The sequence below is a fragment of the Stegostoma tigrinum genome, chromosome 25 (assembly GCF_030684315.1).
Source record: "Stegostoma tigrinum isolate sSteTig4 chromosome 25, sSteTig4.hap1, whole genome shotgun sequence".
NCBI lineage: Eukaryota > Metazoa > Chordata > Chondrichthyes > Orectolobiformes > Stegostomatidae > Stegostoma > Stegostoma tigrinum.
The window spans coordinates 14,616,262-14,642,662 of record NC_081378.1 but is presented as its reverse complement, the minus strand read 5'-3'; the positions used below and the strand labels follow the sequence as shown (position 1 = coordinate 14,642,662).

General features: G+C 40.7%; 1 protein-coding gene across 2 annotated transcripts in view; it reads right to left on the bottom strand.

Annotated features, from left to right (window-relative positions):
• The window catches only part of exoc4 (exocyst complex component 4), a 449,005-nt gene that overhangs the window by 364,065 nt on the left and 58,539 nt on the right, over positions 1–26,401 (bottom strand). For both annotated transcript variants that reach the window (XM_059654495.1, XM_059654496.1), the window contains 4 exons: positions 25,434–25,677; positions 18,540–18,717; positions 2,428–2,573; positions 21–109 (listed from right to left, as the gene is read on the bottom strand). In XM_059654495.1, coding sequence (XP_059510478.1) covers positions 21–109; positions 2,428–2,573; positions 18,540–18,717; positions 25,434–25,677 — 657 coding nt within the window. The remainder of the gene's footprint in view (positions 1–20; positions 110–2,427; positions 2,574–18,539; positions 18,718–25,433; positions 25,678–26,401) is intronic.

Here is a 26,401-nt window from a genome sequence, read left to right as displayed (position 1 = left end):
ATAATACCTAACAAATTTACCTTGTAGCTCACCACTCTTGCTGTATAACTCCCGTCTTTGCTCACGGAGGTATGCACTCATACTGATAGCATGTGAAGAGGATTCAAACCTGCAAATGGACAAATCTAATTGAAATAGTCAATATTGAGAGTGATTCCTCTGAGCTAATACGAAGCAATCAGCATTAATATGCCTTTGAAAGTGGAATGTTGCAATTCAGGCTCACATAATGCAACTCTAATTATTATGTTAGGAATCCAAATGTGAGAAGGGACATGAAATTCACAATATTTTCACAAGAGTGGAGCAGTCAAAGACTACAATTTTTTAAATGACATTAAAAGGTTTTAAATTGAAGCAAGACAGAGAAGTCATTTCATTAACTTGAAAATGTAGACACTAGTCAGGTGAGAGGGGTGCTGGAGCAAGGAATATTTTGGCACAGGAAGCTATCAGGCGACAGACCATTTCACCTTTTAAGCCACAAATCAAATTTGAAGTGGATGTGGGGAAAACAGGGCCATTGGAAGGTAGTGAAACAAAGGTGGGCATTGAATTACTTTGGCCAAGTAGTAAAAGTGCTGAAGAAGTCAAAGTCTGGCAGCATTAATGGAAAGGCAAAACGTTCCAAAGTAGTCATAGGTGACTTGAAATGTTCCATTTGGCTTCATACCCAGGACTGAGCTTGACAAACATTACATTAGTTTTTGATAAAGCACTTACTTTGTATTTGCTTGTGGTATGTAGCAATCAGCATTTAGTGCTCATCCCGAATTGGCCACAGAACAATTAAAAGTCAACCGCACTACTATACAGCTTTGTGGGCTGAACATGAAGTTTGACAGTGCATTATTCTTTCAGACAGTCATTGATCATGATTCAGATTTTCTAGTTTTCTGTACATTGTGTTTGATCTTTTCACTTATTACCCATTATCACCCTCTTTACTCAGCTATATCCATGTGGGATAATGTAATCTCTCCTGTCTTCTACTCAGTGCTGTTCTTTCCCCTGCATGCTACTGTCTTCATCTCTGCATTTACTAAAAATGTTTACATTTTTAACTTTTGAGTTCTTAAGAAAAGGCCATGTCAATTTCAAATATTAACTCTTCTTCTCTCCACCATTACTGCCTGGCCTTCCAAGTATTTGCAGCATTTTCTGATTTAATTCAGATCTGTAGCTGTCACAGTATTCTGCTATTGTGTTCATCTGCCTTTTCTCTTCTTGTAAATTGATAAGGCTGCTGAGTACTATCTGCATATCACTTTTTTTTTCCCCACATTATCAGCTTGGCACATTTTTTTTACCCCACCCAACTGATGAGGCTTTTATCAACAAAATCATTGCCTGTTCTAAAAAAACAATTGTACGTCCTCTCTAAAACCTTGGGCTGTCGGTACTTAGAATTTGAAAATGAAATTTTGGTTTGATCACATGGAAATGACAAAGCTAACATTTTGATTTCACACAAGCTTTCAGAAACTTGCGAAATTGTTTTAAGCATCAACCGAATAATAGTACCGCTTATGATATCACTCAAAGACCCTTTTGAAGTTATTTTTAATGCATAGTTCCCTTGTTGTAACACTTACTATTGCAATAGACAATGTTTATGATCCCTTGCTGCTGTAACACCACTGCCATGGCAGGACTCAAGCAAAAGAATTTTCAGCATCAATCCCGAACAGTGAATCTACTACACAAACGTAAAATGTGTGCCTTCTCCAAACCAAGATTTCACTATTCATTTCAAGACATGCACTGCCCTATCTGACAGTACTATCAGTGTGTTAAAATCTCGAATGCCAATGGTTCAACGAAAATTAGGTGATGGTCAATAAATGCTGGTCTCACCAATAATGTTCACATCCCAGTAATGAATAACAGACAAACAAACAATTCTCGATCTAGACAAAGCCAAATACAACGGTAAAATTTCAATACAGTTATTCCCAGAAATAAGATGCCACTCTGTGGAACGAGCCTCATGACAGCTAAACTACTGGACCGGAATGCTTTCAGTCATTTTTTTTTAAAAACTCTGATTGACAAGATTAGAAGGTGAAACATGTACCAGTCAGAAAATTACCAGGTAGTTCATATTCATGAACTTGGGTCCCTGCATGGTTCTGTTCCCATTACTCCCTTTAATTAGCAGTATAAGTTACAAGTTTCTTCGTGTTTATCACTGATGCTGCTTCCAGCTTGATCAATGGGAGAAGAAGTTCCAAGCCCTTGGTTAGCCCGACTTAAGATTTCCTTACACCAGTACATAAAAACAACACAAATTTTGAGAGAGTATATACAACTCAATTTCGCTGAAAAAAAAGGTACCCCAATAACTTCTTGCTGTTTAAAACTGAAAGACTATTAAGAAGGCATATTGTTTCTCTTCTAAAACATAACAGAACCTTTGATTCTTACTTAAAAAGAGACATTTTGGGCCTCTGAGGTCTCTTTTTGGCAAAGAATGCTGCAAAGTCACTTCCTGAGCTGGCATAGCTGAGCTGTGAAGAAGGTTCAGAGGCAGTTCGAGTATTCTTCACATCTAAGTATTCTGTCAACAGCATCTGAAATGGTAAAACATTGAAATGAAAAACATAAAACAGACTCACGATATTAAACTTTCCAAAATAATTTTTCTGCACCAAGTCATTGTTCTCACTTACTAAATATAAACCAAAAGAAACTGCAGATATAGAAATCAGAAACAAAAGCAGAAATTGCTGAAAAAAAAAACACACCTCGGCATATCTGGTGACATCTGTGGAAAGAAATCAGAGCCAACATTTCAGGTCCAGCAACCCTTCCTCAGAACCTTACATGGTTATAAACAAGAGATAACAAGGTGTACAGCTGGATGAACAAAGCAGGACAAGCAGCATCAGAGAAGCAAGAAGGCAGATGTTTTGGGCCTAGACCCTTCTTATAAACATCCAATTTTACAAACCCAAAGGGGTGGAGGGGAAATAGGGAAGCCGTTCAGAGCTCTCTGTTCACACAACATACTCGAAGTGTTTGCACTGATCAGAAAACTGCTTTTTGATGTGTTCACTGGTTTACAGGGAGGTACAGGGCACTGAAATCATGCATATTAACTCCATCTGCACTTCCTGCCACTTAATGGAGGGCAAACAATTTAATCAAAGACCCCTCCCATTCACCATTATACTCTCTTACACCCTCTTGAGATAGAAGATGCAGAAGTTTGTAAACATGTACCAACGCATGTAAGAACAGCTTCTTCCCGACTGCTACCAGTCTTATCAGTCTGATGCATTTTGGAAGGTCGAATTTGAAAGCCGAGTACAGGATTAAGGATAGGATTCTTGGCAGTGTGGAGGAACAGAGGGATCTTGGTGTGCAGATACATAGATCCCTTAAAATGCCCACCCAAGTGGACAGGGTTGTTAAGAAAGCATGTGGTGTTTTGGCTTTCATTAACAGGGGGATTGAGTTTAAGAGTCGTGAGATGTTGTTGCAGCTCTATAAAACTTTGGTTAGACCGCACTTGGAATACTGCGTCCAGTTCTGGTCGCCTTATTATAGGAAAGATGTGGATGCTTTGGAGAGGGTTCAGAGGAGGTTTACCAGGATGCTGCCTGGACTGGGGGGCTTGTCTTATGAAGAGAGGTTGACTGAGCTCGGTCTCTTTTCATTGGAGAAAAGGAGGAGGAGAGGGGACCTAATTGAGATATACAAGATAATGAGAGGCATAGATAGAGTTGATAGCCAGAGACTATTTCCCAGGGCAGAAATGGCTAGCACGAGGGGTCATAGTTTTAAGCTGGTTGGTGGAAAGTATAGAGGGGATGTCAGAGGCAGGTTTTTTACACAGAGAGTTGTGAGAGCATGGAATGCGTTGCCAGCAGCAGTCGTGGAAGCAAGGTCATTGGGGTCATTTAAGAGACTGCTGGACATGCATATGGTCACAGAAATTTGAGGGTGCATACATGAGGATCAATGGTCGGCACAACATTGTGGGCTGAAGGGCCTGTTCTGTGCTGTACTGTTCTATGTTCTATTTATGATTAGACCTCTAATATGAGAGTTCATCCTTCTCTTCCCTGCTATTGAAGCACTATATTCTGCATTCTGTTCTCGTACACTGATATACTTACGTAAAATAAGATTTGTCTGGTTAGCATGCAATACATTTCACAGTATCTCAACACATGCAACCTTAATAAATCAAATCAAATGTGTCTAGCACTTCCCCCATTGCTCAAATAAGGCAATATTTTAGGTACAACTCACAGGACTTCAACAGACGCCTTTTTAAAATTCCAACATCATTTTTCACGGCTTCCTTGAACAAAACAAGAATTTCACCCAAACCCAATATAATATACAGTGTAAAAATAAAAGTTAGCTTGACAGTGGAGATGGCCAACTTAAGATAACAGATCATTAGTTGCTAATTTTTGTTAAAAAGGTGAGGGGGTGGTGTTCTTACATGTGTTGATACATGTTTACAAACTTCTGCATCTATCTCAAGAGGGTGTAAGAGAGTATAATGGTGAATGGGAGGGGTCTTCTATGTGACAGAAAGCAGAAGGTTTTAAAAAAAGGAGCTTTATAAATCTAGATAATGCCAAAATTTATGAGCAATGAAATCTTGATTGTTTCCTGTCTTATCATAAATTAGCAGGCTGAAGAAGAATGTTCTATAAATTAATAGCCGTGTAATAATACTTATTATCTAAACAACCTGATGTTCCAGGCACGACTGGGCTTTTAAGAAAAAAAAATCACACAGATAGAAAGTTTTCATACGAATTGCTGGAAAAACCTGCTGCTTACAGTATTTTCAAGTACATATCTGGTCACATTAAACAGACTGGATACTTCTTGCAATGTGCCAAAGTTTGGTGGAAGAATCAGAAATTTTTTTTCCTGCATTAGTCAATAATTCAAGGCTACAACATGCTGAGAAGCACCAGATTTTTGAAACTGATGCGTTTTAGTCAAGGTGCCACATCAAAATCCCTTTCACTGGCTCAAGTAGGTAAGAAAATTCTACTGCCCTACTTTAAATTAACAACATAAAACAGATCATAATTCTAATTTTCTTTTTGGAATCCTGGTGTATGCTATTAGTCATATTCCTTGTGTTCTCTTTATCAAAAGGAATCAAGCGTGGCTTGCATCAATTCTATTTTAATAGGTTCTCAGATGACTGAGAAAATCAAAGCATGTTTTGCAGACTGTTGTTACAGCAAGGTTAGTGCACTTTCATTCATGCCTTCCGTTCACCACCGTGCATTTCTACTGAAGTTTCTCAATCTTCTCCATTTTCATCCGTCACAAGCCAGACTTGGCAGTGTTTGGGGCCCGGGGGAGGGGGAGGGGGAGGGGGAAGGTGGTATATTTGACTTCTTCAGGAATGTTTGGAGGACATCAAGTGTTTCCACTTTTCTCATGAGAGTTTCCTGTCGCAACACAATTCCAAGTAAAGCAGTTGACTCATGACTCTGGTCCTGAGTATACAAACAAAAAACTGCCCGGTCCATGGCACTGATTTGACTTAATAAGCACCTTAAAAGTTGGCTTGGACAAGGACACTGATGTCTCACTTCCTTTCTTGCCACCAAGTTCAGAGGATTTTCCAAGGTATTGTAGGGGGTATCTGGAGTGCTTTGGAGGTGCTTGCTGCAGATGTCCAACTTTCTAAAGCACATGGGAGCACAGGAATGACAATTACTGAGTAAAGCAAAACCTTAGTCTTTGGTTTAAGGTCTTGTTTCTCAAATACCATTTTTCCTGCACTGCAAAAGTGAGTACATTAAAAAAAATACTCTTTGGGCCGTAAAAATACGTCAAAAATGTCCATTGATTATAAAAGGCATTATGTGAATGCAAATTCTTAATGGTTTTTCTTAATGGTTTCTTTCATTGCAACAGTGTAAAGACCATAACAGAAGCACATATTGGATATAAATTAAATGCAATGCCAACTTCAAATCAAAATCTAAAATGAGCCAGAAAAGAGTGAACTAAGTATTAGCTGTTGCCTCTCAAAAATAAACAGAAAAAGAGAAGTTTGGGGCAATTACCCTGAACTTCTGAAGCCTTTAACAACCACTGACAAGGGGCCCCTAACATAAAAAGGGACCTCAGAATTTCTTTAAAAAAAAAAGGGAAAAAATAAAGGAATAAACAAAATAACATGCGAGCAGGAAAAAACAAACTGAAGATAGAATTTGTAAGGAAAATTTCTGGAAGATGTTTTTTCTGCAAGAGGAAAAGCAAAATATATGAAATCTACCTCTGAAGCAGTTATATGGAGTGACGAGATTAGCGAGTACTGACACAGGAAGGTTTCTGATTAAAAATGTCTGAGCATAGCGATCTAATGACAAAAGGAGTCTGCAGAGCACAACTAACATTTAAAGTATTAACGGTGAAGTGACCAAAAAAAAAAGAAAATTTATTATTGCTCCCCAAATACTGTTTGAAACATTAGAGTTATTCACAAGTTCAAAATACATACTGAAATGGAGTTTACTTTTCTATCAACTGCAACTTAGGATTCAAATGAGAGCTAACTTTATCTGAAAACTGTGTCTGGGTGCCAAGGGTCTATTCGATCATCAACTGGAGGATTATTGTCTTGGTTCAATTTGTCATGTCTTCATGAGGCTATCTGCTCAACAATTTCATTAATGATCTAAAAAAGGAGATTTTGTTGAATCTATGGGTGATTTAAGAGTCATAAAACTACATTGTTAGGTTTTGTGTCAACACAGATTTGAGTGGTTAAAATAATGACATTTTGTACTTGAAAATATACAGTCACTAGCACCCAACATAACTAACTTTTTAAGGTCAAGCTTGTCATAATTTCCAAAGTAAAGAAAAATGATGGATTATTGATGAAACACAGAAAAGAGAAATAACAATGACATTTAGTGCATGGCAAACCAATTAAGGTGCATGTTTACTGAGATTCTGCAGAGTTCCGTCCAAGGATCAGAAAATTCCCTCCGGTCCCTACTAATTTAAATCACTTTTTTTTTGACTGTCAGATCAAAAAACCCGAAGATACTACTTCATTTACAAGTACCTTGTCACCACAATAGTCAATGTTTAATTTTGAGATCTATTTTTCGTTATGGAGTCAGAGTCGTATAGCATGGAAACAGACCCTTTGGACCAACAGTCCATGGCTAAGATTTGGATATGCCCTGCTATAAAATATCCACGATATGATCTCAAACTAAAAACTAGTCCCACCTGCCTGTGCTCAGCCCATATCCCTCCAAACCTTTCCTATCCATCATGTATTTGTCCACATGTCTTTTAACCATTGGATTAACCATTGCACAGTTACCTGAATTTTTCTGGCAGCTCATTCCACACAAGAACCACTGTGAAAAGGTTGCCCCTTGTGTATATTTTTACAAATATTTCTCCCCTAACCCTAAAAATATGCCCCTAGTTTTGAATCCCCCCACCCAAGGAAAAAGACACTTGTCATTCACCTGAAACATGCTGCTCATGATTTTTGCAAACCTCGATAGGATCGCTCCTCAATCTCCTACACTCCAGTCAAAAAATTCCCAGACTTTCAAGTTTATTTTTATATCTCAAACCCTCAATTCCCAGCAATTTCCTGGTAAATCTTTTCTGAGACGGCTCCGGTTCAATAATATCCTTCCTACAACAGGGTGCCCAGAATTGTACACAGTAGTCCAGAAGAAGCATCACCAACCTCAAAATGAGATCCCAAAATTTATAACAAACTCAACAAGTTCTGGGAGGTCCATTTGCACAACTCACTTAAGGTAGCGCTGCAAATTGAGAAACGAGGTCCTGGGCTCTTCAGGATGCATAAGGTACAAAAGAAGCAATGAAGAACCTTCACAAAAATCTCTGGTTCTGCTTAAACTGGAAAACTGTGTCATGTTCCGTGCACACCTTAGAAAGGATAGAGGATTTGGAGGAGATGCAGTGACAATCATTTTGTTAATGGGACAGATTGGCTAAAATTTGGATATGCCCCGCTATAAAATATCTACGATGGTAACCTTAACATGCAGGCGCCAGTGTTGGACTGGTGTGGACAAGGTCAGAAGTCACATGATCACCAGGTTGTAGTTCAATAGGTTTATTGGAAATCCCAAGCTTTCGGATCACTGTTCCTTTACCTGACAAAGGAGCACCTCACCAAAGGCTTGTGATTTCAGATAAACCTGTTGGATTATAACCTGATGTTGAGTGATTTCTGAAGTGGTAAACTTGACGTCTTGACAGTACGCAAACTCACTATCTTGCACTTGACCATTACTCTCTGTTCATTAAAATACATTGATTCTCTGCTAAGTAACAGCTCATTTTCAAAATTGTCTTCCATTCTAACAATTCGTTGCAAAACTCTAAAAAGAAAATATATGGAATGGATGCCTCATGGGCTTAGGATGTTCATCCTTGGGCCGAGAGGTGACCTTGAAGAAGTTTGTACGTTCATGAGTGACACGGAAACAGTGAATAGCCAAGGTCTTTTTGTTCCTCCATTATGGATTGTCTCCCTTTTAACTGGTTTCAGCATTTCTTAGTCCTATCTATTACAGATTGCTTCTAATGTTAGAGCTTCACCAGGTTGACACCTTATTTTTTAGTATGCCTGATGCTGCTCAGGACATGCTCTACTGCATTCTTCATTGAATCAGGCTGTTGTGCAGCCTGATGATAATGATAGAGTAGGGAATTTGCCAAGACACGAAGTCACAGATATTGGTCATATACACCATTGTGCTATTGGCCCAGTGTCTCACTGACACTAGGTCTTAAGTTGCTGGACCTGTTCTATGTCCATTTCACTGAGCAAAGTAGTAGTGTCACAAAACATACCTGAATGTGGGACAGGACTCTATCTCCACAATGATTGTGTAGTGTGTACTCCAATTAATACTATTCTGAACAGATGCATCAACAATTCTATGATAAATTCTTTGGACTTCACTGAAATTTAGCTGTTCACAGGCAATTTGATCAATGCTTTCAAAAAGGTATTAGTGGGAGCAGATAAGGTGGATAGAGAAATTGCACAAATTTGTGGAGTTGAGGAACGGGAACAAATTTTTAAAATTATACCCAGATTTTAGAGAAATTGTGCAATTTTCCCATTCAGTGCAGTGCATGTCATCAGGCAGAGATGATGGAAGATTTTGGTACATTTACAACATTTATTAGGCATCTAGATGGTCTACGCATAGGAAGGGTTGAAAAGGGACTAGATTAATTTAAGATAGCTGATCAGCCTGGATGAGTTCGATTAAAGTGTCTGATTCTTTGTGCATATCTCATTTATTACAGTTTGGGCCAAATACAGTCGATTGGTTAGCGTAACTTTTGTCTCCAAATGGCTCATTACTATCTACCAGTGAAGCTCATTGGCAAAATTTGCTAGAGGTCTGCTGGGTCTCACATCTTTGGGCCAAGAAAGGATTGGTTCCCTGAAATTGACACTTGGATACAAAGTTACTGAAAAGAGGCTCAAAAGAAGACAGTCACCAAATTAAAGGAACAATGTGAAATACTCAACATGCTTCTGTATTTCACTGGAAGAGTTGGCTCCACAAATATCCCCATTCACAATGATCGAAGAACCCAGCACATCACTGCAAAAGATTAGGCATCGGGGGGCAAACTCTAATGGTTGCAGTCAAACCTGACACATAGGAAAATGGCTGTGGTTGTTAAACATCAATGTTCTCAGCTCCAGGACATCTCTGCAGGAGTACCTCAGGGTAGTGTACCAGGCCCAGCCATTTTCAGCTGCTTCATCAAGAGTAGGCCAGAAGAAAGCACTGCGGCAAGAAACTCACCTTCTGAGTCCTTAAAGTCTGTCTAACACGTACAAGGCACAAGTCAGGAGTGTGATGGAATACTCCCCATTTGCCTGGATGACTGCAGCCCCAACACCACAAGAAGGTGGACACCATCCAGGACAAAAGCAGCCCACCTGATTGGCACTTCATCCACTCCCGCCTCCACTGATGTTTGGTAGCAGTGTGTACCATCTACAAGATGCATTCCAGAAATTCAAAAGATCCACAGACAGTACCTTCCAAACCCATGTCCTTCCAGATGGAAGTGGTCAAGGGCAGCAGACCACCACCTTCAAGTTTCCCTCTAAGCCACTCATCATCCTGACTTGGATATATATTGCCATTTCTTACTGCCACTGGCTCAAAATCCTGGAATTCCCTCACTAATAGCATTGCGGGTCAACCTACAGCAGGAGGACTGTAGTGGTTCAAGAAGGCAGCTCACTATTACCTTCTGAAGGGCAACTAGGGATGGATGAGAAATGCTGGCCAGCCAGCCACACCAACACCCACAAATGAACAGAAAAGGAAAATTGAAAATTTCAACCATCAGGAGAATCATAGAATCCATACATTGTGACAACAGGTCATTCGGCCTAACAAGTCCACACTGCCCCTCTGAAGAGAATCCCACCCAGTGCTACATTTCCCTTGTCTAACCAATCTAGCCTAAAATATCCCTGGGCACTATGTGCAATTTAGCATAGCCAATCCATCTACCCTGCACATCTTTGGACTGTGGGAGGGAAACCAGAGCACCTGGAGGAAACTCACAGACACAGACAGAACATGCAAACTCCACACAGACAGTTGCCAGAGGTTAGAATTAAACAGGTCCCTGGCGCTGTGAGGGAGCAGTGCAACCCACTGAGCCACCATGCTGCCCTGTAGTATTGCTCGTGTAGTATACTGTGAGAAATTTAACATTCACTCAATTGTTTAGCTTTCCAAACAAAATAGGAGATTGAGATTATGCTGTTTAAGTAGAAGCTAATTTTTACATTTTAGTTTCATAGTTGGTCCATTGGAAGCCAGTTTATTGTGCCTCCATCAGTAACACTACAGATAAAAGTGCACAGGATAATATTGCCAGCTGCAGTGGTGTGTGTAAAACCTCCATTTACATTGCTATTCCAGAGATGAAAATTTCCATTTGATAAATCTGGCAGTTATCAAGGCACTTGTGAAATTTTACAGTGCATTCAACTGATCCAATTTATCCAGCACTATTTTTCTCCAAATCTTAATCAAATACCTTAGATGATTTATGTTCATTAATGTTTGCAGAAGATGGATATTACATGTGATATTTTTTAGAACTGCATTGGCTCGCCAAAATAAATGTCTGAAGAATCCCCAGACAATATCATGCTGCAAGTTGACTAATATGGACAATTAAAAATTGACAATAAACAAAAAAGTGAGGGCAACAATCCAAATGATAATGAGAATCTTCTCAAGAACTTGCACTATGTCACACATTTAGAAAAAGTGAAATTAACAGCAGCACTATTTTAAAGTTTCATCCAGTCCTCCAAAAAATAATTCATGGCACTGAACAGTCCAATTCGAATCGCACTGGATAAAATATAAAAAAGGTAAGAAATAGAAAATCACAGGCAAATTAAATTACAGCCTGTTATTGACATGCTGAATCAAAGAAAAAGCAAAAAAATCACCAATGCAAACAAATTCTCAAAACAAGATTTAAAAGTATATCTAAGTCACGGACCATATTAGTGAAACGGCAGGTTTTTCCCACTAAGCCGTTACTTGTGTACTTAAGTACCGGTTGTGACCAGTGCGCAAATACTAGCTCAGTTCTTCAACTACCTTCAACAAGTTTTAAAAGAATAATGCATGCTACCACACAACATGACTATGTGGAGAGATTTGCCTCCCAGCTGCCTGGTGCCATTAACAGACTGATAGAAACATGACTGGTCAGAGCAATAAAAACTTGTCAAGAATCCATTGACAACAGTCCTTAAACAGAATTTTTATTAAGAAATACTTCAAGGATATCTTAAGAAGGAAGTGCAGTGATAGGTAAGTGCAGCAAAATGTCAACTTGCAAGTATAAAACATATAGATCTTTTAAACTGAAATGAGATAAAACTAAAAAGGTAGATAAAAATCAACTCTGCTTGCTTCAATGGGGTAAACAACTATTTGGTAAGGTTCATTGCCTTGCTTTCATACATATTGTTAGTTTCTTGAATGGTCTTTTCCTTTGTCCATCTTAAACTGTACTTGCAAATCTATTCTTTAAATGCTATTCAACTTCCTGATCTCAAGAATACACATTCCTGATGAAAGTTCAAAAGTGTTCATCTAACATTAAATGCAGATTCACAGTACAAAAGCATGCTCTGATGGATTTGCATTGTAATTTGCGTCTTTTATAAACCACAGAAGGCTTTGCACAAAATAAGTCCATTTGGCCCAAAGTATGAGATAGATCTCAGATAAAGCAACTAGAAGAAAGCATCTGCATCCTTTTGTGTTGGGAGATCTTGGAGTGCCCCAAATGGTTTTCTAATTCCTCCAAAAGTACTTCTGAATTATAGTCAATTAAGGTCACTAAAAGCTTGCTGTGTGTCTAACTGCAGTGAAATAACTGAGTAGATTTCTTGGTTTAGATTGTTGTCCTTGAATAAGTCATACCAGACAAGAACTGCTTCTCTATCCACAGATTCTGACAGACCAGTTGGGTCTCTCCAAGCTTCTTTGTTTGAGATTTCCAGCATCTACAGTATTTAGCATTTACTTGGTTTAGATGCTGGTTGAGGGAGGTCTGTTTGTCAAGATATAACAGAACTCACAGCTCCACTTTAAACAGTGTCTTGCAATATTTTGTTTTCAGCAGAGAACTCAAGTTGTGCATCAGACAGGCCAAGCAATGGTGGCAGACTTCCCTTCTTTAGCAGATGAAGCAGTTGTATTTTTTGTACCGAAGTACAAATTACCAGGCCTATGCAATTCAGCTTCATAACTTGATTTGTTGCGATTTGAAGTCAGATGCATCTCATTGCTCACATCCTCATCGTGCATCAACATCTCCAAAATTATAGTCGCATTTAGCAATCACTCACTTACAAACAGTTATACATTCCCATTCTCTAAATCCATCAGCAGCTTTCCATTGAGTTCATATTTGCATTCCTTTTCTTCCAAAATACAATGCTTGACATTTTTATTCTTTGCCAACCTGACTGTGTCCACCTGAACTCTTCATGTTCATCTTACTTTTGGCAATACATGATGGAATTCTGCCACTACTGGAACCCCTGCAAGGAAATTGCTGCACTCAATTTCTCTTGTCCTCGAGCCTCTATGCAAAGACGGAAAGGATAAACCTGGAAGCTGGTACAACATGGGGCAGCTACTGGCAATAAACTTCTTCATAATAAGCTGTTAATACAGATGTGATACTGGAACTGTCTGTCTAATGGTACTATAGGTTAACCAAAACCGAATGGACTGCAGTGGTTCAAGAAGGCAGCTCACCAACACCTTCACAAGGCTATTCCTGGATGGAAAAATATGTTGGCACAGCCAGCAACGCCCATATCCCATGAACTCTTTTTAAAAAAACCTTTCTATATTAATTTGTGGGCTACAATAAGGCAGCAGACTGTCTATTAACCAGCAAGTGTTGTTTCAGATCTTCAGGAGCCCTTTCTCCAAAAATGATAAAATGCTCGACGGCCCCTGTTCACACAATCTGCTGAAATGGTCCTTCTGGTTTGTTAGGATGTGATAGTCCTTGATTCTCTTACTCCATGTATTTTCAAATGTTTACAGGAGGCATAGTAGGTCTTCTCCGGACTGCCGAGAATGCGACTCCTCTCTTAAGTAATCTACCAAAACTATACATAGTACTCAAGACGTGGTCTCACCAATGCCATACACAGCTGTGGCAAAACCTTTCTTAGCACATACTGAGTTAGAATTGCAATCATAAACAACATTCCAATTACCACCTTAACCACCTGCTTTACCTCGATATAAACTTTTTTGGTTTGTTTCTTAGGATATGTGGATTCCGCCGCATTTTTCTTTTCCCCCCCCCCCCCTCTATTTAAATTATATATCGCTCTTCTATTCTTTGCATTGGTGGGAATGCACATTTATGTATGTAGACTATGTGAAAAAACAGAAATAGTTGAACTGTTTAGACACTTTCTGGATACAAACAGGTTTTCAACCATTTGTTTTCTTTGGAAATGAAATTAACAGTTTAATTGAAGACTGGTTTATCTACTGTAATGGCTAGAAGTTGAGCAAAGCCTTTAAAAGGGCTTTGAGGCAAAGTCTTGGGTGGTATGAGTTGGATGCTTAATGGCCCTTTTGTTCTGGAAAATCTCATCACAGATCAGTCTCTGGCTGTCAGCAATTCAATTTCATCAACAAAAAACCCAAAACACCATGAAGTGTCATCAAATTCTAGACTTGGTTTTCAGGTTCTTGGTCAACAGGGTGGGGGAAGGGGTTTAAAAAATTAAATATTTTAACCACTTCATTGTCTTCCATCATCAGCTCCTCTAAAAAGATTTACACTAGCTTTGGTAATTATTTTCCTATTTAGGTGTGAATAGAAAATCCATTTTTACAATGTTTCTGAGTGTGATGCTAACAGTTTCTTTCAGTTTTGACAACAGTGCATCATACATGGATAAAAAGCTTTTCTTTCTTTCTCACGGGAATACATTTTTGCTGCAAGCTTTTAAATATTTCCATGAAAGCTGACCACTGCATTGCTATGCTCTACTTAAATTTCCCAGCTTACTTTAGTTAGTTCTGTCTTCTTAACATTATAAATGATCATTCTTTAGATTTAGAACACAAGTATTATACCCACATTTCTCTCTTTTAAACTTAATGCAAAACTCATTTCATATCATATTTTCATGTCTAACTGAAGAGGGATTAATTTTAAAAGATAGTGCTGGTAGTTCTGCTGAGTTTATCCAGCACTGTGTTATTATAAACGAATGAGATACATAACACATCACTGTTGTCTGTAAATGACCAACTATCTTTAATTCAGCTACTTATTAAGAAACATCACAGACAATCAAATACTGAAATAGTTAATTAAAATTTCCTTGCATGTAGCAACCAAAGTAAGACCCCTCAAGTAACCAAGTTAAGCCACACAAACCAACTTGGGTGTTACTCGGTTAATGGTAGAATTTAGAGATGATTCCAACCGACAGCAACAGTCTCTACCTACGTCCAGGATTTGGTTCTCTGGAATTCTGCTGCTCAAGAATCCAGAAGTTCTATTCTTCAAGGACTTGCTGCTTGTTAAGTTGTGGTGAGTCATTGTCTACGAACCTTTAAATCCATTCATTCCACGAAATTAGTCATCAAATCTGTAGCTTGCTTTCTTATCAGGAGTAGCTTATCTGTTCCATACTACATTCAGAGTTAGCAGTTTGCTCAAAACAAATCTTTTGTCCTTATGGCACAAGGCAGCCAGTTATCAAGCAGTTTTATATAGTTTCGACTCCTTGCTTTCCCAGGGATGGTTAATTGGCAATCTTGCTTTTAATTCCTTGCAGGAAATAGCCCCATCATGGACTGCTATTAAAGTACTGAAGTTTATAATATCATAGCACCGAGTGGTAGGCTGAGCCTGACATATACAGAGTCAGAGTCAGAGTCAGTCATAAGAAGGAATCCTGCGAAGTTGCTCTCAGTATATCTATTGCTGATTCACAGAGCACACAATCCAGCCCAGACTGCTAAACTTCTAAGATAAAACAAACATGGAACATCAGGTCGAGGTCATTCCTTATGTTGGATAAGGAGTCAAAAAGGTTCTAAGGATGATGTAAAATCAGTCAGAAATTCCACCTACCAATCAATGCAGCCAAAAGCATTGTTTCAGTTTCCAATAGATACTTGAAGTGTCTGTTAGCTTGTCTGATTCCTTATTAGAGAATTTAAGAGTTGATTACAAGTTGAGTATTGCTTTTTGTTCACTAAAAATGGAAAGGAACTTTTCATGCACAACCTTATTTGATTTATTACCTTTATGTGTATTTTGTTACAAATACATTGAAAAGTATATAGTGTCGCCACTCTCCAGCACCATCTTGAAACATGGAAAATAAAGGCAGAAAAGAAAGAAATAGTCTAACTCAGCTTGAAAGCTATGTCATTGTCCGAGATCTCCCACCCTGATGTGAAGACCAACCTAAACACCAAGCAATATAATAAAATGTGAGGCTGGACGAACACAGCAGGCCAAGCAGCATCTCAGGAGCACAAAAGCTGACGTTTCGGGCCTAGACCCTTCATCAGAGAGGGGGATGGGGGGAGGGAACTGGAATTAATAGGGAGAGAGGGGGAGGCGGACCGAAGATGGAGAGTAAAGAAGATAGGTGGAGAGAGTATAGGTGGGGAGGTAGGGAGGGGATAGGTCAGTCCAGGGAAGACGGACAGGTCAAGGAGGTGGGATGAGGTTAGTAGGTAGCGGGGGGTGCGGCTTGGGGTGGGAGGAAGGGATGGGTGAATCATCCCACCTCCTTGACCTGTCCGTCTTCCCTGGACTGACCTATCCCCTCCCTACCTCCCCACCTACACTCTCTCCACCTATCTTCTTTACTCTCCATCTTCGGTCCGCCTCCCCCTCTCTCCCTATTTATTCCAGTTCCCTCCCCCCATCCCCCTCTCTGATGAAGGGTCTAGGCCCGAAACGTCAGCTTTTGTGCTCCTGAGATGGTGCTTGGCCTGCTGTGTTCGTCCAGCCTCACATTTTATTATATTGCTTGGTGTTTAGGTTGGTCTTCACATCAGGGTGGGAGATCTCGGACAATGACATAGCTTTCAAGCTGAGTTAGACTATTTCTTTCTTTTCTGCCTTTATTTTCCATGTTTCAAGATGGTGCTGGAGAGTGGCGACACTATATACTTTTCAATGTATTTGTAACAAAATACACATAAAAAGGTAAAAGGAGTTGGCCTGCCTTGAGTTCCTTCACCACACAGCTGCCATTGAAACAGAATAGCCACATTACCACTATGACTCCTTGCTGGGCTGATCACGCCAATTCCACCACCACTGATGCCACTGGTGCGGCACCAGGCCAAAACTCAACCCCATCACCACTGACTAGAGTCTGTGCTGTGCTCCAACTTCACCAATGCAAACAGCAACACTACTGGGTCTTGGGCTGGGCCACTAGGCCCAAGTTCACCTCCACTGCAGGGAATCCAAAAGCTCGTCATATGTCCGTGCTTGACCCATATTGCCACCACCAACACCACCGTTCTTAATAACAAGGTCAGTTTACATGAAAAACTGAAGCAAAAGATAAAAAGGAAGAAAAGAAAAGTGGATGAAGCCTGGGCTCAGGAGCTCAAATGCTACCTGCTCCTCTACAACCATCTTGAATGGAGTCTCCATGAACTGTTATTCATTTCCCCAGACTGAGCTTTACCCATTGCTTTGTGTGAGCAACCTAAAACACAAGAGTCACAGGCACCCAGTATACATGTAAACAAATTGAGCTTTTGAGGCAGCCTTTTTCATTTGCAGTGCTTGTGAAGGAGCAAAGAGATTTAAGGGCAGCACAGTGGCTCAGTGGTTAGCACTGCAGCTTCACAGCGCCAGGGACCCAACTTCAATTCCAGCCTCGGGCGACTGTCTGTGTGGAGTTTGCACATTGTCCCTGTGTCTGCATGGGTTTCCTCCAGGTCCTCAGGTTTTCTTCCACACTCCAAAGATGTGCAGGTTAGGTGGATCGGCCATGCTAAATTGCCCATAGCGTTCTGGGGTGTGTGGGCTATAAGGGGATGGGGCTTCGTTGGATGCTTTAAGGGGTGGTGTGGACTTGTTGGGCTGAATGGCCTGTTTGCACACTGTAGGGAATCTAATCTAAATTCCACTGCTATTTAGGAGATAAAAATTAACAATGTTCACTGGAATTATTTGTTACACAAATATTCCAGTCAACAGTGGCTTTTCCAGCAAAATTTAAATATTAATATTCCAAATACTTGCCAGTGTTTGAACTAACTGCCTACTGCTCAATGTCTTATTTACTCTATTTAAGCAGATATCTTATAGCAGTTGAATAGGGGGATACTCATAAGAAATATATCCATTTTTCCTAAAAGTTTTAGAAGCTTTTTTTTCTCCCCACAGCACTTCTCAACCTCTCCCATATCCACTCCCATATTGTAATATATGGTTGATGGTTTGGTATATAAAGTCTCTTTAATTAATCTACAAACACATGAATGCTCAAAAAGGAAGTAGATGTATTCAAGCAGCTGTTCATCTTTAAAATGTAGTTTACTTAAAAGCCATCAATAGCAACAAGATGTTCCTGGAAAGTCATCCAAAGCGCAATGGAAAGGAGCAGAACAAAATGCGATTTGACATGAATGAAACTGAAAGAGAACAAATTTGAAACAGTTGCCAAAAGCAGCAAAATGGGACATGATAAAGAAATCACAGACAGTATGAACAGCTGGATGCACTGCCCAAGGGAATGTAGTGGCGGCAGGTTCAATCAAGGCATTCAGAAGGGTATTCAACCAACATCTAAGAAGAAAGAATGTACAGTGTGACATGGAGAAAGTGGGGGCATGATACAGTGGGAGCAGAAGTATCCAAGCAAGATGAAGGAGAACAGCACTGCAGTAATTAGTGATACAGCGTGAACAACGGGCCTACAGACTTACCTGGAGCACACTCTGGATCCGAGCCCAGACTTCTGCCATGTCGTACAGTTTGATCTCACTCACGTTCAAACCAGAAGGCGACACGACCATTTGATGAAGATAGCTGAGAATAATTTTATGGGCAGCAGCTACAGCATAGAACTTTTCAAACAGCAACTCTAGAAGCTCCAGCAGTAACCTAGACAAAAGTCAACGCAAAATTAATAAATAAGCTAGTTGTTAACAAAGTATGAACAGCCAGTTTCTATTTGCCATTATCCAACCCATGCTATTTTTTGCTACAAACATGATGAACACGGTCATCAATCTGGACACTGCAAGAGAAGATTTTCTGAAAAGATGATGATCAAATAGAAATCCTCTGCCCAGTGTCCATTTGCAGTTTTAATAAATGGGTTAAAACAGACCTATTATTTGAACTCAATGACAGAGGTAGACAGGAGACCCTTTAGCAGATAAATTCTGTAGCTTCAAGAGTATGAAAATGCATATTTGGAGAGCAATGCTTATTAGAAAAATTAATTTTAAACTTCCTTCTACAACTGCATGAAAAATCAATACAGCTGGCATAATGTGGTGAACTCATCAACTTGCAGAACTATACAAGTTATATCTGAACGTAAAATTTACTTTCACAATTATTGCCATTACAGTTAATAATGCAATTACTTGAATCATTTCACCATGACACAGCACACCTATGACAAATGAATTTATTACTCAAGTGAATAAAGTCATTAACCAAGAGAAAACAGTTAACCTGTTAGCTCCACAAGTGTTGGTGGTGAAATCAAAGTCTACTCCTGAATCATTCCATGCCACATGACAAACTTGCTCACAAACATTTCTGACTTGGTGTGACAATCATTAGTGAACTTAGCCAATTCCACACGTGTGAAGTAACACCTTAAATAGATGATGCCAGAAGGAGTAAGACTTAAGATTTTAAGGACAAAAGGGCTTTGACAAGAGGATTTTGAAATAAATGGGGAGACGGGGGGAGACGGACCGAAGATGAATAGGAGGAGAAGATAGGTGGAGAGGAGAGTATAGGTGGGGAGGTAGGGAGGGGTTAGGTCAGTCCAGGGAGGCTGGACAAGGGGCCGGGATGAGGTTACTAGGTAGGAAATGGAGTTGCGGCTTGAGGGGTGAGGAGGGGATAGTTGAGAGGAAGAACAGGTTAGGCAGGCTGGGACGAGCTGGGCTGGTTTTGGGATGCGGTGGGGGGGGGGGGGGGGGGAGGAGGGGAGATTTTAAAGCTGGTGAAATCCACATTGATACCATTGGGCTGCAGGGCTCCCAAGGGGACTATGAGTTGCTGTGCTTGCAACCTTCGGGTGGCATCATTATGGCACAGCAGGAGATCCAGGATGGACATGTCGTCTAAGGAATGGGAGGGGGGGCTGAAATGGTTCGCGACTGGGAGGCGCAGGTGTTTAGTGTGAACTGAGCGTGGGTGTTCTGCAAAGCGGCCCCCAAGCCTCTGCTTGGTTTCCCCATTGTAGAGGGAGCCACACCGGGTACAGTGGATGCAGTATACCATATTGGCAGATGTGCAGGTGAACATCTGCTTGATGTGCAAAGTCATCTTGGGGCTTGGGACGCGGGTGAGGGAGGTGTTATGGGGGCAGGTGTAGCACTTCCTGCGGTTGCAGGTCTAAGTGCCAGGTGTGGTGGGGTTGGAGGGGAGTGTGGAGTGGACAAGGGAGTCGCGGAGAGAGTGGTCTCTGGAAGGCAGACAAGGGTGGGGTTGGAAAAATGTCTTTAGTGGTGGGGTCGGATTGTAGATGGCGGAAGTGTCGGAGGGAAGTGTGTGAGGGATAAGGTGCAGGAAACGTGGGAGACCCGGTCGAGGGCATTCTCGACCACCGCGGGGGGGGGGGGGGGGGGGGTACGGAGCGGTAAGAGGAGTTGCAGTCCTTGAAGAAGAACAAGGACGTCTGGGATGTACGGGAGTTGTTAGCCTCATCCTGGGAGCAAATGTGGTGGAAGCAAAAGAATTGGGAATAGGGGATGCAGGAAGGTGGGTGGGAAGAGGCGTATTCCAGGCAGCTGTTGGAGTCGGTGGGCTCGACCAACACATCTCTCACCTTCCTCGACCTTTGTCTCATCTCAGGCAACCACCTATAAACCAATGTGCATTTCAAGCCCACCGACTCCCACAGCTACCTGCTTACCCTGTGAAGTTCTCCAAAGCAATATCTGGGAGTTATGCAGCTAGAGCTATGCCACTGACTAATCAAAATTCTTCATATTGATCTACCACTTTGTTTCTCTAAAATTACTTCAGGAAAAAGTGGGTTTTTCTGGTTGGGCCAGCAGTTATTGCCCATCTCTGGCTGCTCAGGAAGCCTTTAGCAACTGTTGCTGTCCGCTTTGTGAAGCGAACCACAATGCTGTAGGAAGGGAGTTCCAGGACTTCAGACCAGCAATACCCAAGTCAGAACAGAAAATGGCTTGGCAGAAAACCTGTGTGTTTGCAGCCCTTGTCCTCAGAAATGGATATGGTTGGGAATTTGAAAGATGCAGGAGGAGTCTTGGTAAATTTTGACAATGAATCTGACAAACTGTTTACACTACTGGGACTGTGTGTTGATAACAGAAATGAATGTTTCAGAATATGCGAAAAATTAAGTAGACTGCTTTGTCCTGGACACTATCAATCTTCTTTAGTAGCGTTGGATCAGCACTCATCCACGAAGATGGGAAGTATTCCATTAAAACCTTGGACTTGTCCCATGGAATTGGTGAATGGGCTTCAGGGAATCAGGATGATATGAAGAATTCTTAGCCTTTTACCAGTGCTGACACTTTCAGTAGTTTGTAGCCATTCCAGATTACTTTCTGGTTAATGGTAGTACTCGGTCATGGAATCATACCCTCTTGACAAAGTCCCAGACATCATCACAATCCATGTATATGACCTGCCTCTTGGGACAACACACCCAAAGAAGGCAGAAGCATTGTTGTATAATTTGGGGAAGGAGTTATCCTGGGAATCTTCAAAAATGACTCCATACCCCATTAAATGTCATAAGGACAAAATTGGTAAGAAAACTTCTTGCGGATTGCCACTTATTGCCTCCCCACCTTGGGTGAGGGAACAGCACATGATGAAGAACATCACATCAAAATGGCACTGAGGTCAGCAAAGGCACAAATATACTCTGGAGTCAGAAACTTCAACGTCCATCACCAAGACAAGGCTGATCAATCCCATAACTAACAGATCACATCTAAGCTCTGCAGTCCTGCCACATTCAGTTGTGATTTATGATGGGCAACCAGATGACTAAAAAAGGATGAGGGCCTAGAAATATCCAAGTGCGCAACGACGGAGGAGCCCAGCATGTTTAGCTTTTGCACTAAGCTCAATATTTACATCCCTCTTCAATCCGAAATACAAAGTGTATGATCGATCTCGATTTTTGGAGGTGTCAAACATCACTTAATGCTAGTCTTCTACCAACTTCGTTCACTCCATGCGTCATCATGAAACAGTCGAAGGCACTAACTCCTGCAAAGATAATGGGCCCTGACATTCCCATCTAGCTCCACTGGCATCTACCAGACAACGTGAAAAATTGCTGAGTAATACCCTGAGCACAAAAACAAGAAAATCCAACCTGCACAATTACTGCCCTTATGGTGTATGATTGTTCATCAAAATGATTAAAGGGCTTGTCAACAGTGCTATGAAGTGGCAATTGGCAAGGAATAATTTGCTCAATGACACTCAGTTTGGGTTCTACCAGAGGTACCAAACTCCTGACCTTGTTGCAGCCTTGATCCAAGCATGGGCAGAGGAGCTACACTCTAGACAGGAGGTGGCAATTACTGCCCTTAGCACCAACATAATATTTGACAGAGTGTGGCATCAAGGAGCCTCAGAAAAACTGGAGTTAAAACTATTATCATCGATCAAGATCTGCAGGGATGCCAAAATTCTAATGGAACAGGTAAAAGATCTATTCATTTATTTTTAACCAAGTGACAATTTGGTTCTGTAAGTATAGGGAACTAGTAATCTATGATGTGGAAAACGTAGTCAACTGACAAAGACCAAAGAACATAAGCTGAAGTTGGCATTCCATTCATCAAGTCATGGCTGCTCTGACGATCCTCAGCTCTCTTGCCTTTCCCCATAATCCTTGATTCTCAGTGATTTTTTTTTTAATCAGTCAATCAGCTTTGAAAATTTTGAACAATCCAGATTCTACAGCCCTCTGTGATAAAGAATTCCACAGATTCATTGTCTTGAGAAATTTCTTTCCTCATATCTGCCTTTAAATGAGACTTAGTCAGAGATCATGTCCTTTTCCAATTATGCCTCTTTTAACTTCTACTAGTGCCATCAAATGACCCATCCTGTTGCAAATGTTGTGTGCTGTCAGATAGCTTGTTCTTAATTCTGCCTTTTTTTAAAAAAAACAAACCACTAGTCTTGTTTCTTGAGCTTTCTACTTTCCATAATCAGCTTTATATTTATTTTATCTGAAGCTGCTCTCAGGGAGGTTAATTCACACCTCCGCAACAACTTTAGCAATCTTCCGAGTCCTGCTCAGGTTTAACCCATCTTCCTTAGGCAGGTCTTAGTTATTCCAGGACCAGCTCAATGACTTACAAATCTAAAAGCCCTGCCTCTTGCATCATGCATCTTGCATTTAACCATGTGTTCATTTGATCATTCTATATTGACAAACACATAACATTGGAAGTAATCCAGAGATGGCTGCCTTCTATTCTGCTTGCCGGTCTCATGCTAGCACCCAAAATTCTACAACAACTTTATCCCTCTTTCTACTTGTGATATTGGCACTAATGTGGACCACAACCTCTGGTGTTCCACCCTTGACCCAAAAAAAAGGTGTTCTGCAGTCATTTGGTCATATGTTAGCAACTGACAACAGTCTTATACCTCACCTGCTGAAGCAAAAATCACCCCGTCTCCATCTATCAGTTAGGGCTATCTGTTTGCTCAAGGTAATATTATTCTTGCCCAATATCCAAGCACTGCACTTTTCCAGCAGGCAATACAACAGCTTTCAGAAATATGAATTTCAGCCTTCTTACTTCCTTTCTAGTCCACTTCCTTTCATTGCCAAATATTTAAAATCTGATACAAGCCACTGCAACAGCAATTCTAATACTAGATGCAATTTTGAACTTCCATTTTCAAAATCTTTTGCTTTTGACCAGAATTTAGGGCTTCAGATGGTTTTCCTAGCCAACCTGTTCAAAAATACTATTACACACTCCTGGATTAGTTGGGAGTTGAAAATGGGCTTCATGGCTCAGATTTAGGCAGAATACTACTGAACCACAACAGCCTTTACTAACAAACATGTCATACGTCACATTATCAACATCTACCTGGTAGATTGCGGTGTGCTGTCACCAACTATCTTATCTTGATTTTTTTTTAATCCATCTGTTCAGAGGCGTATTAAATACCTCTGGAGCAGGTGGGTCTTGAAAATCAGCTTTTCTGGCTCACAGGAAAGAACACTAATATTGCACCACAAAAGCCCTGAATTTAGGGACTTGGAGAACTTGAACAGATATCAAGGGATGGAGACTAAGAGTCCCATGCTGCAACTCAAGATGTCAAGTTGGAGAAATCAACTAGGTTGCAGAGAGACATAGATAAGCTGCAGAGCTGGGCTGAGAGGTGGCAGATGGAGTTTAATGCAGACAAGTGTGAGGTGATGCACTTTGGTAGGAGTAACCGGAAGGCAAAGTACTGGGCTAATGGTAAGATTCTCAGTAGTGTAGATGAGCAGAGAGATCTCGGTGTCCATGTACACAGATCCTTGAAAGTTACCACCCAGGTTGACAGGGCTGTTAAGAAGGCATACAGTGTTTTAGCTTTTATTAATAGAGGGATCGAGTTCTGGAACCAAGAGGTTATGGTGAAACTGTACGAAACTCTGGTGCAGCCACACTTGCAGTATTGTGTACAGTTCTGGTCACCGCATTATAAAGGAGGATGTGGAAGCTTTGGAAAGGGTGCAGAAGAGATTTACTAGGATGTTGCCTGGTATGGAGGGAAGGTCTTACGAGGAAAGGCTGAGGGACTCGAGGCTGTTTTCATTGGAGAGAAGAAGGTTGAGGTGACTTAATTGAAACATATAAAATAATCAGAGGGTTAGATAGGGAGAGCCTTTTTCCTAGGATGGTGACGGCGAGCACGAGGGGGCATAGCTTTAAATTGAAGGGTGAAAGATATAGGACAGATGTCAGAGGTAGTTTCTTCACTCAGAGTAGTAAGGGAATGGAATGCTTTGCCTGCAACGGTAGTAGATTCGCCAACTTTAGGTACATTTAAGTCGTCATTGGACAAGCATATGGACGTACATGGAATAGTGTAGGTTAGATGGGCTTGAGATCGGTATGACATCGAGGGCCGAAGGGCCTGTACTGTGCTGTAATGTTCTATGTTAAATCAATTAATTAAACTGAGGTCAACGTGCAATTTGCCTGCATCGGAGCTATCAAGCTAAACCAGATTTAGAACAAGATGTTATCCCAGGCTCAAAAACTCGAAATGCCATTTGCTTACACAGTCATAGCCTTTAGGAACATTTTCTGAAAAGCTGCCGGCAGCGGTCAATAATTTCATCAATCGTGACTTAAGTTCTATAGGTTACAGCACGGTGGTCAAACATGTCACTGGGTCAAAGAGATAAGAGAGACACAAATAACAATCCCTACAGGCATTTTATAAAAAGATCAGAACTTAAAACAAAATATTTCGAGTAAAGGTTTGCAAAATGTGCTGAAAACTGACTGAGCTCTTAACAGACTAATGTGTACTGATTTCACTATGTTTCAGTATGATTACTGCCAAAAGTTTATGTGCCTCTTCACACTTCTTAACTGTAGCACTATTACCTCGGTTGATTCTCTTGTGAGACAACTTCACCTCGTTGATAAGCATGATCTGCGATCTGGGTTGTGGACCGTTTCACAATCTGTTCCAGTTCTTGATTGAAGCGTTCCTTGATGGCTTTGATTGTCTCAGGAATCTTCTTCAACTTGGCCAGGGCTTTTACCAGAATGCCCATAAAAAGTATGCTGTTCTCCTCTGGATCGCACTCTGGGTCCTCCTTTATGTCTTGAAGGTTTACCTCTTTCACTGTTAAAACAAAACAAGTTGATTAAATAAAACAAAATAACTTGATTTTCACTTTTTGGAGCTTCTTTAGATGAAAATTATTTGCCTGGAATTGGCAGTCCAGCAGTGGATGAATGGTGTTTGCAACTGTCAAATGGATTGCTGCTCAGAGTATTCAAGGGTTTATGAGTTGTTATTTCTGGCTGACTGATTTTAGAATACCCACTCCAGGGCACTCCTGTCTAGTGCACAGGCCAGGCAAGTGAGAGATGGCTTCTCAACTAGAAATTGAAGAATCCACATTGATGTAGAATGGAGCCTAAATCAAAGTTGATACAAGCAAATAGATACAATTCATTGTGAAATTATGTACAGCAAGCTGATAATACTTTTTCAGTTTATATGTAATTACAGAGCCAAACAATGGCCTTGTCAGTGGATAAGTGAAAATATTTGTGCCCAGCTTCAAATTTAATTCGTAGACAACAACCAATCCTCGAAGTCATTTTTGGGTAGCGCCACAGCTGCAGCTTGGATGGTCTTAATGGCCCAACGGATGCTGGTTGGGTGGTTCAGTGATGTGTTCCAAAATACCCAATGTCACCATGGGGCAAGTCAGAACTGGGTAGAGAAGCAATAAGGTCTACAATGACAATTTTTTTTTTGTGGTGGATATATTCTCCAAGAAACCCATCAATGGCTCTCAGCTCTTAAATAGAGAGGAAAATAAGCATTGGCGTAAGTG